Below are 12,655 nucleotides of genomic sequence, written 5' to 3' on the forward strand. Positions count from 1 at the left end.
CGGCGCACGCCGACCGAATTCTCGTAATTATCACAAATGCCAAGGCAATCAGCTCGTAAAAAAAAATTACATACTCTATATCATCCCGGTCGAGCGCGAAGATGACATTTAATCCAACCAATTGCGTGCAAATCGCACTCCGAAAAACGCAAATATCTTTACCGACCCCATTAATCACGCAGCCCAAGTGGCGCGTGCTGTGAATTATCGTCGCACCAACCGCAAAAGAAAAAAATCGGCGGCCACAAAGTGCATTAATGTATCGGGTAGAACTTGACAGTGACTCACAAGGCTGCGAATAATTATTCTTTCACAACGCAAAATTCCTTTCGAATCAGACGCGGTGCAGGAAACGGCGATAAAAAATTTACGAGAAATTATATATGTCTGACCTACAATAGAAATTTAATTTGAAGAGAGTGAAGGTAAAAGACAATCGGATGAAAATAATTAGCCTCATCAAACACAGGAATTTTTGAGATTCGTCTTTTGTTTTGTATATATGTAGACGTGGGAATTTCGTGTATTATTGCAACAAATTGAATTGGACCCGCTCCACAAGCTCATGCAACTCGTCTGACTGACCTTCTGGTAGAGGTGACGATACGTGAACCATTTCTTCCAGGCGACTCTCTCATTCAGCAGCTGCAGGTGCGAGCGAACCGACGAAAAAATTGACAGCCGTTTCGCAAGTCGCAAAGCTGCGTCCATTAAAACAATCAACCATATTTCTCGAGTCACGGTCACGCCGCTTCCTAGGAGGCTCCCTTCGCACGATCGCTGCTCTAATAGTCAGTTGGCCAACTTGCTGGAAATTAATTTTCGGCCGCATCAGTTTAATTGTTGACGCGTAATTAGCCGATCGTGCTGTCGAAAAGTGTGAGTGGCTAAATGCTCGAAGATGGCAAAATAATTGAATTCATCTTCATTGCGCATAAAACCACCGCGGGCAATTTTCTAATTGTGAGAAGAAGAAAACATTTCTCTCAAGTTAGACATAATTATCTTTTTGCTGACAGTTTCTAATTAATTTTATATAATGAGGAATTAACTTTTGAAATCAAAACTATTTAATTAGTATTCGAGATTCAATTTTTGTTAATAATATATTCTGAAAAAAAATTGACTTTAGAAAATTTGTTAGTTCTTGAGGTTTGTTGGCACTTGAGGATGATCATGTAAGTGAAGAAAACTGGCTTTGTCCTCAATAAAAGAATTTGCTGTTTTTATTATTTTTTTTTTTGTATTTTTTTGATTAACAAAAAACAAATTTTCTGCACTTCATGGCTAAAGAAAAATTTTAAAAGTATTTATATTATTTGTTTAAATTTGGAAAATTCTTTTGGCGAAGTCAATTTGTTTTTAAATATTTAATTAACATCGAAAACGAGATCCTGTTTTTGTTTGCTACAATAAAATATTGTTTATTCTTGGATCAAATGTTTTTATTCGTCTATAATACTTCCTCATAAAACTTGATCAACAGGATATCAATAACTCTGAAATCATTTATTTCTCCCTTGATCTTTAACACCCGCTCAACAAAATCGTGCAACTCCTTGAAAACTTCATTAGTTTTGTCCCATTGAAATCAAATAATTTGATCTTTTTCTCATTCATTGTGAGGAGACGTGTGGCCGAATCGCTTAATTACGTCAGTCCCGGCGTATCTGAACCGCCGATCAAGAGCAAACCCACGCAGGGCATAGGTGTGTGTGTGCATTATCTAATACTGCCAATTCACGGCCGCCCTGTTGCAATATCACATAATTAAGTGTACCTTGAAAATATTGTTGTTGTTTTGCCGCCGAAGAAATCCGAATTTGTCCTAGATATGAAAAAACGCATACGGTGCATTAAAAAAGCTACGAACGATCGTCCAGCCGCGCGGAAGACGGAGGAGGTGGTTCGCTCGTTGAATTCTCGGCGGCCGCAGAGAAGGGTTCCGCGAGGAGGGGTTTCATCTCGGCGGCTGCATATAAAAGGAGATCTCACCTTCTGCAACTCACACTCAACCTCAAGTGCTCAACAATGGCTTTCAAGGTACGCATCGATCCAGTCGAGTCCCTTTTTCGAGTCCGAAAAAAAGTCCCTCCAGTTCTAATCATTTCTTCGTTAACAGTTCGTCGCCCTCCTCGCCCTCGTGGCCGTTGCCCGTGCCGGAGTCGTCTCTCCCCTCGGCTACGCCACCCCCGCCGTGGCCACCTACGCCGCCGCCCCCGCCTACGCGCACGCTCCCGCCTACGCCGCGTACGCCGCCCCCGCCTACGCTAAGGTCGCCGCTCCTCTGGCCTACGCCGCCCCCGTCGCCCACGCCGCTTATGCCGCCCCCGTCGCCAAGGCCATCGTCGCCACCCCCGCCCTCGCCAAGGTCGCCGTCCCCGCCGAATACGACGCTCACCCTCAGTACAGGTAAATTCAAATAATTACAATTTTTGTCAATTTTATTTATTAAATTTTTTTACTTGAATCGCAGCTACGCTTACTCCGTTGCCGATGCCCTGACCGGAGACAACAAGGAGCAGCACGAGACCCGCGACGGCGATGTTGTCCGTGGATCTTACTCTCTGATCGAGGCTGACGGCACCCGCCGCACCGTCGACTACACCGCCGACCCCATCAACGGATTCAACGCCGTCGTCCACAAGGAGGCCGCCGTCCAGAAGGCTGTTGTTGCCGCCCCCGCCTACGCTAAGGTCGCCGCTCCCCTGGCTTATGCCGCCCCCGTCGCCCACGCCGCTTATGCTGCCCCCATCGCCCACGCTGCCTACGCCGCCCCCATCGCCCACGCCACCTATGCTGCTCCCCTCGCCCACGCCTACGCCGCCCCCGTCGCCAAGGCTTACCTCGGTTAAGTCTTCGATCGACCGGATCAAAAAGCAGCCTCTAAGTCCTTTCCTCTGAAATGTTTGGGCCTCACTCGGGCCTCGAACGATGTTTTTATTAATTTATTTGTCTTCACCAATGATGCATTTTATACTCATTGACGTATAATGTGATAAAAACCGATCCATTCTCATCCAAATAAAAAATAAGAAAATCTTTTCAATACATCTTGATCTTTCAATTAAAGAAACCCGAGCTATTTTTAATTATTAATAATTGCACGATAATAATTGTCAGGAACATTGTTTGGAGAGCCACTCAGATTCTTCAATAATTATTTATCGCCATAAATATAAATCTATGTGGAAAATTCTTCAGAGTGGCGTGGCCGTGGCACGAAATCTGAATTGAAGCGTTTTTTGTGTAAGAGATGGATCGCGATTTTGAACCAAGCCTGTGTATTTTTCTCAGTGCTCCAAATACATATGCAAATATAAGCGTAATTTTGGCAGGTTTTGGCAGATGAAAGTGAATTATAAATTAAAATCGTCTTGTTTGAATGCACGAAAGAAGTTGCAAAATTTTCATGTGCATTTTAAATCAACTTCATTTAAAAATATCCTACGCAATTCCATAAAATTTATCATGTGCTTTATAATATTCATTGCTCTATCGAGTCTGCTCATTATGTCTGGGTGGCATTATTAGTGAAAAATGCATGTCGATAATGGAAGCGACAGATTTATTCAATTTCCAGAGCAATTTCTGTGTCGTATTTTAGAAAGCTCTGCATAATACCGTCATGAATAAACGTGGACCACGCCTTCATTATAATACGCCGGTGATTCCACGCACCTCTCAGGTTGCACTACGCTCGCTACTACACACCTTCTCATTGTTGCGTAATCGGCGATGCTAGGTTTGTTTGGCCAGTGCAGAGCGCGCACAGGTGGTGATTGAAATCATTACCGCGCTGTCACAACGACGCGCGTATTTGTACATCATTTGTTTCTATTAATTAGCCGCGCTGCGAGACGCGAGCCGCCGCGCTCTTCCCGCGGTTACGACTTCCCGCTGGTATCGCGTGTCAGTCCAAACGAGTCAAAGAACTTGAGATGCATAAACATTGCGACAACAAAAGATTTGAATCGATTTTATTTAAAATAACACAATTTTACACAATGAACAAGATAATTTTATGATTCAATAAAATTTACTATAGATGTTATTTTATTTTAAATTCAGTAAAATTATTTTTTTAACATTTTCCTTTGATTACTATGGAATGGAAAGTTCATTTTTATTATAAATCGAAAAAGTTAAAACTGCGATGAAAAATAAATAATATCAAATCATTTATAATAAATATAATAACATTAAAATTTAAATTATATTTATGTGAAACGAACATTTTTAATATCTCCGGCTTCCATGGCCCATGAAAATAAAATCAATAAATTTATGACATTATTTTGTTTAGAGCATTTGCCTTAAAAGATAAGTTTTGATCATAAACAATTTAAGAAAAGACTAAACGTTCTTAAAATTATTAATTGTTGCAATTTAACTATTTTTGTGTTTTTTAGCCTGTCCCATTTGTAATGATACAATTAATTATAAATTATTTTCGTTGAAAATATTCCCTCAGAATTTTTAGTGTTGGCACGATTCAAACAAATGGTCTTAAAATAAAGACCTTTTTACAATATAAGCCGATTTCACCAACATTAAAATTATATACTAGAGATCCTTTTATAATAACCAGCAACCATAAGTGAATGTCCAAGATCAAGAGATATAATTATTCGTCCGATCATTTTATGGCCACAATTAGTAGTCATATTGAAACTGTCTCGATTGCGCTGCTTTCCTAGCTAACAATGGCTCATCGCACTTTCTCGCCACTTGGCTCATCCTCTCAAAATGAACATGCGTCGGCGTGCATCTCAATTATGCTTGCATTATCCGCGATGGACATGTGGACTAGTGTTGACACACGAGGTGTCGTCCGCGTCGCCGCCAGGTATAAAACCGCAGCTGCCCCAGGGCAAAGTATCAGTTGCTTCTGAACAGCAAGGATCCTCCTTCAAGCAAACAATGGCCCGCATTAGCGTAAGTGTCTGATTTGAAATGTTAAATGGGACTTCCATTCAAATTTAAACTTCAGATGGACACAAATTAACTAAAATACCTGAAATCTTGAATATTCTATCCCAAATTCCTTATCAGAAAATCTTTGTGAAATGTTTTCTAATGATAGGAGAGCCTTTTTAATGCTTAATATTGAAATTCATTTCTTTGGTACTGTTAAAATAATTTCTTCTTAAATTATTCGAGCTTATTCTGGCTGCTGTATAAAATCAAACAAAGATCAATAGTTTCTCTCAAATTTTATTAATTTTTCAAAGCCAGATTTTTAGGGCTTCGAATAAAATTAAAAATGAAATAATTCCATTAATCTCTTCACGTTCAAATAATGTTATAAAAATTCAAATTTATTTCTGTCCTCTGAAGCAAAATCAGTTTTTTTTTTCTTTGATCTAAAAAAAAATTTGAATTTCAGGCCTTTATCGCCGTTTTCGGCACCCTGATCGCCAGCATGTCTGCTGCGATCGCCCCCGCAGCTCTACCTTACGCCGCTCTGCACGCAGCCGCCCCCTTGGCCTACTCGGCTCCCTTCTCCCCCTACGCTCCCCTCGCCTACTCCTCTCCCCTGGTGGCGAAAGCCGCAGTCGCCGCTCCCGTCGCCTACTCAGCCTACCCCTCCGCCTACACCTACCCCACCGCCTACGCCTCCCCGTACGCTTACGCTGCCGCCCCTGCTGTGGCTCCTCTGGCATACACCGCCCCCGCTGTGGCCGCTCCTCTTGTGGCTAGGACCGCCGTCGCTCCCGCTGCTCCCGTCGCCTACTCTGCTCCCGTGGTTGCGAGCGCCGCCGCCGTCGCTCCCGTCGTGGCCAAGGCCGCCGCCGTCGCCGCCGCTCCCGTCGCCTACAGCGCTCCCGTCGTGGCCGCCCGCACCGAGGAACTCGACGCCCCTCCCCAGTACTCCTTCGGCTACTCCGTGTCCGACGCCATCACCGGCGACTCCAAGGCCCAGGAGGAATCCCGCGACGGCGACGTCGTCCGCGGCTCCTACTCCCTGATCGAGCCCGACGGTGCCCGCCGCACCGTCAACTACTACGCCGACCCCATCAACGGATTCAACGCCGTCGTTCAGCGCGACGTCCCCGTCGTTGCCGCCGCTCCCGTCGTTGCTCCCGCCAAGGTTGTCGCCGTCTAAACGAACTCCTTCTTCCCTCTCATCATCCTGTATAAAAATCTTTGCAATTGGATTTCTCATCAATCCTGCCGCTTGAGCTTGGCGTAATTTATGTAGAGGGCCTGCCTCTATGGACCAGATTGTTTTGTACCTTTTATTTTTTTATTTGTAATAAAAAACAAACTTTCAATGAAATCATCACGATTTTGATTTCCTTTTGGGTGTTGAAATAATTACGAAAAAAAAATCAGATCAACTTGAAAGAGAAAGTCGAGCGCAAAGAACATCAATATTTGGCAGCGGCTTCTCGAATTGATGGCACAACTCGCAATGTCACAAACGCACTTCAATATGTACGTGACCAATGGGTCTCTATCAAAAAGGAGAAAGCGATCAGTCTTGATGAGCTAAAATAAAATAAAAAATGGATCGCGGGCAGACGAGATCTGCAGGAAGCGCATCTCTAATTAGGTGGCCATAAATTAGATTATGCTAAGTATGCGCACTTGCTTATTGGGGCAGCGCGCGTTACATCACGAGTGCTGCTCATTGCTCGCTACTTTCGCTTTCTGCTGGACAGACACACTCTTAATTGTGCCAAAACACGTACGCCTTCGGAATCAAATTGCGCACACTCTAGTTCGTCTAAACTAGTTTCGGGTCGCATGCTGCAGAATTAATAATACGTAAATCGAACTTAATGTTTTTCTGGTAAAACGAGAGAGCCAGCCGGGTCGAATTAAACTTTTTATTCGCGCAATTTGCTTTCACCCATTTGCATTTAATTTTACGCTCATCCGCCGCTTTCTTGGTTTTTGTTGCAGGGAACAGCCAAACGAGCACTGGAAATTGTCCAACCAAGAAAATGTGTCTCGCATGCGGCTCAAGCTCACGCCGAATCTGGCGTTTGATCAGCACACCGAGGCCAGCAATTTGCGCGACAATACAGGTAAAAATAATGTCTCGAAAATAAAAAATTTCAGATTAATAAAAATTTTATGACAATAAAAATAAATCTGCCTCTACAAATTTAATGTTTAATGTAATTCTTTCTTCTGAATTTTTGCACATTTTTCTATAGCAATTTTCTTCGATTTACTTCTACTAACTATTGCATCGATTTCTTTTGTCAATTTCATAACCTCAGCAAAACGTATGAGCGTCGGTATGTAAATGACGAGTTGCCAAACTTTTGCATGTTCTAGTTAATTATTATTCAGTGGAATGGTTTCTGCTAACTTTCCAACAGATTTACAATAATTAGTCTCGCATTAATTTTTTTTACTTCCTGTAATTCATCACCCAATCATCTCCATAATTAGGCACTCGTTATGCAAAAACAAACACACTTAATTCAACCAGGAACAAAAATATTCGCATGTCCGTGTTTTTTTTTTTTTGTCATTTTTAACAATTTAAAAATAAATTTTGCATTAATGAAACCGAAATTCAGGGTGGATGAGCCGCGGAACGGAAGACAATGATCTGGCCGGTTTGACCAGCTTGAGCGCTGCTCTGCCGCAGCAGGTGGACGAAGATTCGTTGCCCGAGGAGGAGTGGCGCCGAATCACCGCCGAGGCCGAGTAATTAATTTTTATATTGACCGCGCTCGATCAATTAATTAATGTGGGACAATTTTGAAATTCAGGAGCGACCTGACGGACAATCTCGGTGGGAAAGAGAAACTGCTGCTTTCGCAAGAATGCGAACTCGTGACCTTGATGTCAAGGGTCAAGGGCAGGCTGGATGTGACCAACACGCACGTCTCATTCAATGATCTCAGCCCTGCCAAGGAGGACGCAGAACGATTTGATTTCAAAGTAAGACTTACAGAAAATCGCAGAAAATCTTGTTTTTCAACGAATTAAAAATATAACAGAAAAAAATTATTAAAATAGTCATTAATTCAATCATTGCTTAAATTAAAAAAATCTTATATATGCACAAAAAAAATTTATAATGTAGTAATATATTTTGAAAGTAATTAAAATAATTTTATTATTTCATTGAGCCATAAAAGATACGCGGCCTTTAAGGGAGTGCAAGAGGATTTTTTTCTTTTTTCAAGTTAAATTATCAAAATATTTATTAAATCATACATTATATCTATAAATATTGAAATAAAAAAAATTTAATTTTACCTCTGTATCTTCCGCTTTCCACATCATTAAAAAATATTTTCTATTTATTTTTATTAATTAAATCTTTATTCTTTATTTAGTGGGCTTTGTCAAAACTTCGGGAAATGCACTTGAGGCGTTACAACCTGAGAAGAAGCGCTCTAGAGTTTTTCCTGTGCGACTTCACAAACTACTTCATCAACTTCACTTCAAAGGTTTGTTATCTCATCAGCAAAAAAATATGAAATTTCCCACGGTCATTATCCTGATCAATGTTGCAGACGCGTTACAAGGTTTACTCGCAAATCCTGCGGCTGCGGCCTCCAAACCTGATCCACTCGAACGCTAGATCGCCCGCCGAGCTGCTGAAGGTGTCGAGTCTCACCCAGCGATGGGTCGGATGGGAAATCAGCAATTTCGATTACTTGATGCAGGTAATTTGGCGCGCATAAACATTCTCTGCGGTTATCATTTTGATTTGTTGCAGCTCAACACCATCGCGGGAAGGACATACAACGACCTTTCCCAGTACCCCGTCTTTCCGTGGATTGTGGCCGACTACACGTCGCCCACGCTCGATCTCACCGATCCCAACACCTTCCGTAATTTGTCCAAACCCATCGGGGTGGTGAACCCAAAAAACGAAGCTGAAGTGCGCACCAAATTCGACAACTTTGAAGATCCGAGTGGTGATAATTTAAAATTTTTTAACTGTTAAATCAATAACAATAAAAAAAATGCAATTGTTGAAGAAGAAAGAAAATATGTTATGACGTTAGAAATATATCAAATTAATTCTGATATCACATTTTCTTTTTTAATTGCTATTGATTGATTGCCAATTTTTTTTTTTTTTTTATAAGGGTCAGGCCAAGACAAAGTCTTGTCGGCCTGTGCCCTTTTTAGTGGCGCAGAAGGCGCCACTCAATTTTGTCTTTTTTTTTATTATTATTTTATTTTGGGTTTGTCTTTCTTAAAATCAAGCATCATTTATTTTCGCTGGCATAACTTTTATCACTGGCATAAACTTATTTTGAAATTGAAACAAGAAACACACGTTATTTTTCTATTGAAAACTTTTTAATGTTAATTTGGAATTATAATTTATCCTCATAGAAGTGTATTTTTTTTCCGCAGGCACAATAGCGAAATTTCACTACGGCACGCATTATTCAAATTCAGCCGGTGTTCTGCATTACTTGGTGAGAGTTGAGCCGTTCACCTCTTTGCATATTGAGCTGCAGAGCGGCAGGTATGCAAAATAATATCTTTTGTCTCCACAAATAGAAATTGTTTTCTGCCCCTTTTGTTAGGTTCGATGTTGCAGACCGGCAGTTTCACTCAATTCCACAAACGTGGAAACTTCTGATGGACAATCCCAACGATGTGAAAGAGTTGACCCCAGAGTTCTTCTACTTCCCAGAATTTCTCGAAAACCAAAACAAGTAATTCTATAAAATTAAGGTGGATTTATTTTTTAATAATAATAATTAAAGGTTTGACCTGGGCCTACTACAAGGTACTAAAGATAGGGTGACAGACGTCGTTCTTCCAGCGTGGGCTGAGAACGCAGAAGATTTTATTGAAAAGCACAGAAAAGCTTTGGTAATAATCATTAATAATGTTAATAAAGAGTTTTTATGTGAATAAAGAGATCGAGCTTTTCCTTGTTGAAATTTTTTATTCAAAAACAATTAAATGGAAGTAAAAAATTATCTCACTCATGAAATATGGTCGCAAACCGTTACCAAAACTGGTAGAGCCATTTGTTTTTGAATAAAAACAAATTTTTTCAACAAGTTAAAGCCCGATCTCTCCATGAGCATCTCCTGAAGTGTCAATTTTTGTTTTTATTCTTATTTAAATTTATAGGAATCTGAACATGTTTCCGCTCACATTCACGAGTGGATCGATCTCATCTTTGGCTGGAGGCAGCGAGGCCAGCCGGCCGTTGAAGCCCTCAACGTCTTTTATTACTGCAGCTACGAGGGTGCAGTCGATCTGGACGCGATTGCCGATCCCTTCGAAAGAGAGGCCGTCGAAGGAATGATTAACAACTTTGGGCAAACTCCCAGCCAGCTGATGCGAGAGCCTCATCCGCAGAGACTCTCCCTTTCGGACGCACTTTTGCGGCAAATCAAGGGAGAACTTCGAAAGCCCGACTTGACTGCCCATCTGGACAAACTCCGCTCTTGCGCTGTCGACGTAAGCAAAGAGCTTCAATTATTAAAATTAGATTTCTCCAATTTTTTTGCTTGCCAGGTTGCCACGGATAGAGATCCCATTGTTTTCATCTCAAGCCCGAGACCTCCACCGAGACCAGCGCAGAGATTGTTTTTGCCAGCAGGAACGCCCGATTGTGTGGTCACAGTTTCCAAATCGGGGGCTCTGGGTTTGCACTCTTGGGTGCCTCACGACCGCCACTCCAGCAGAGGATTCAGTCTGGACACCGATGGCTCAATCAACAACCCTAAGTGAGAATACAATTTGTATCAAAATTAATTATGATAAAAAAAATACTAAATCTTCACTCCAGTTGATGGAATTTTGGCTGATTAGTGAGATTTTTCAAATTCAGGCTTATTTTCATATTTTAATTTTTTTCCTCCGTCAGATCTAGGAGGAAAATTCCTGGTCCGTTCCATCCGAGTGTCCAGCTGAGCAGTCAGATGTTTGCCGTGTCCCACGACGCGCGACACCTGTTCAGCGGGGGCCACTGGGACAATGGCATCAGGGTCTTCAGCCTCACTCGGGGGCGCACCATGGCCGCTGCCATTCACCATTCAGACATAGTGACCTGTGTGGCCATCGACAGGTGTGGCTGGTACCTGATGACCGGCTCTCGGGACACAACCTGCGTCATCTGGGACGTGTCCGGACTCTCTGGCTTCTCCATCATCCCAACTTTGGCGCAGGTTTGATTTTAATCCCTTTTTATTTAATAAAAATAAAACAAATAGAACAAAATATAAATTATTTTTGGCTGTTTGTCGTATAATTTAATTAAATATATTTTCTTATGAAATTATTTTTAACTGAATTTATTTAATTTTGTATATTATTGTTAAATAAAATAGGAAATCATTTTTGATAAAATTTCTAGGTTGCTCCTCCGGCCACTGTTTCATCGTCCGTTCCAAATTCCGGAACCCCACCTGGAGGCGGCAGCCTCCTCATTCAACCAGTCCACACCCTCTATGGACACGATTTGCCCATCACATGCGTCAGCATTGTCACTGAACTGGACCTGGCCGTGTCTGGCTCCAGCGACGGCTCTGTCAACGTCTACACTGTTCACGAAGGCCACTTTTTGAGAACCCTTCAGCCGATCAATGCTCTCGACCTGGAGGTCACCTTCCTAGCCATCTCTGAGCAGGGCCACATTGCATTTTCAACAAATACCAAGGCAATTTTTCCAACTTTTTAAGAAAATATATATTAAAAGAATCTTTTTATGAACAGTCGGAGAGCCATGCTGTGCACGTCTACTCCATCAACGGCAAACTTCTCGGCTCGAAACCTTTCCCCGGCAGGGTCACTGGGCTGGCTATTGCTGGAGACATGCTTCTGGTCAGTGATGATGCTGGAATGCTAAATCTCGCCACTCTCCTCAAGTGAGTATTTCATTAAAATACAAAAATTAATTATCTTTTTTTTCATTTTCCAATTTAATAATTAAAATCTATAAAAAATTGCAGACTTCGGCCTACGTTTGATCTGCCCTTGCACGTTCCAATTCAGAGCGTTGTTGTGACTCAGGGCAATTCTCACTTGCTTGCCCCATTACGAGACGGTCGACTGATGGTCCTTGGGATTTCTGGCGCCGTCAACACCTGACGGAAGATGTGTCAGAGTTTAGACGACAAATCACAACTCGGCCGTAGTCTGTCAGTCAATTAGACAAAAAAAAATCATTTTGAATAATGTTCGATCTCTCCACAGTTTTAAATTGAACACCGTACAGAGTTGTCCTCTGTTTTTAAATGAATTTACGAATTTTTAATGTAGACCTGTAACAAAGTATTGCAAATCGTATTTTTAGAGGTTGAGATTTAGACACTGCCTTTATGTCACGAAAGCGTTTTGCTGGCAAAGTATACAAAATGTGTGAATGTACGAGTTTAAAATTATGCATTCCATTAAAAAGCATATTTTACGATGTTTGGTCTCACCGTGTCCTCTTTCCTAACTGCATTTTATTTTGCTTTATCATACAGTAAATTTATTTGTACTGACTTAATAGACTTTGTAACTCGATGTTGATACGGATAATAGAGAATGGAATATATCAATCTGTAGTTTTAGTTGTTGATCGATGTTCAAATCGGATGTTGCATAATCATTATATATTGTAAAGTGTAAATTGAGAATTTTAACCTGTTGCAGAGATGAAAATAAAAGTAAATGTATCAGTACAACTTAAGTATTTTTTTTTAATACTATTATT

At 41.3% G+C, this 12,655-nt stretch overlaps 2 protein-coding genes across 3 annotated transcripts in view; both read left to right on the forward strand.

The window, feature by feature from the left end:
* The window catches only part of LOC132195274 (neurobeachin-like protein 1), an 87,491-nt gene extending 74,843 nt beyond the window's left edge, over positions 1–12,648 (forward strand). For both annotated transcript variants that reach the window (XM_059617172.1, XM_059617174.1), the window contains 15 exons: positions 6,913–7,037; positions 7,542–7,671; positions 7,737–7,908; positions 8,310–8,423; positions 8,490–8,642; positions 8,696–8,897; positions 9,346–9,460; positions 9,522–9,653; positions 9,705–9,813; positions 10,081–10,413; positions 10,471–10,682; positions 10,823–11,123; positions 11,312–11,614; positions 11,671–11,822; positions 11,907–12,648. In XM_059617172.1, the coding sequence (XP_059473155.1) occupies positions 6,913–7,037; positions 7,542–7,671; positions 7,737–7,908; positions 8,310–8,423; positions 8,490–8,642; positions 8,696–8,897; positions 9,346–9,460; positions 9,522–9,653; positions 9,705–9,813; positions 10,081–10,413; positions 10,471–10,682; positions 10,823–11,123; positions 11,312–11,614; positions 11,671–11,822; positions 11,907–12,045 (2,692 nt within the window). In that variant the 3' untranslated portion in view covers positions 12,046–12,648. The remainder of the gene's footprint in view (positions 1–6,912; positions 7,038–7,541; positions 7,672–7,736; positions 7,909–8,309; positions 8,424–8,489; positions 8,643–8,695; positions 8,898–9,345; positions 9,461–9,521; positions 9,654–9,704; positions 9,814–10,080; positions 10,414–10,470; positions 10,683–10,822; positions 11,124–11,311; positions 11,615–11,670; positions 11,823–11,906) is intronic.
* LOC132195476 (uncharacterized) lies at positions 1,954–6,283 on the forward strand. Its single transcript, XM_059617493.1, has 5 exons — positions 1,954–2,043; positions 2,123–2,412; positions 2,477–2,850; positions 4,706–4,938; positions 5,390–6,283. Exons 1-5 carry the CDS (start codon positions 2,032–2,034, stop codon positions 6,107–6,109), a joined length of 1,629 nt encoding a protein of 542 aa, XP_059473476.1. The 5' UTR covers positions 1,954–2,031; the 3' UTR covers positions 6,110–6,283.
* Positions 12,649–12,655: the final 7 nt, after the last annotated feature.

The sequence above is a fragment of the Neocloeon triangulifer genome, unplaced genomic scaffold, assembly GCF_031216515.1.
Source record: "Neocloeon triangulifer isolate White Clay Creek 2 clone unplaced genomic scaffold, ASM3121651v1 ptg000009l, whole genome shotgun sequence".
Lineage (NCBI taxonomy): Eukaryota > Metazoa > Arthropoda > Insecta > Ephemeroptera > Baetidae > Neocloeon > Neocloeon triangulifer.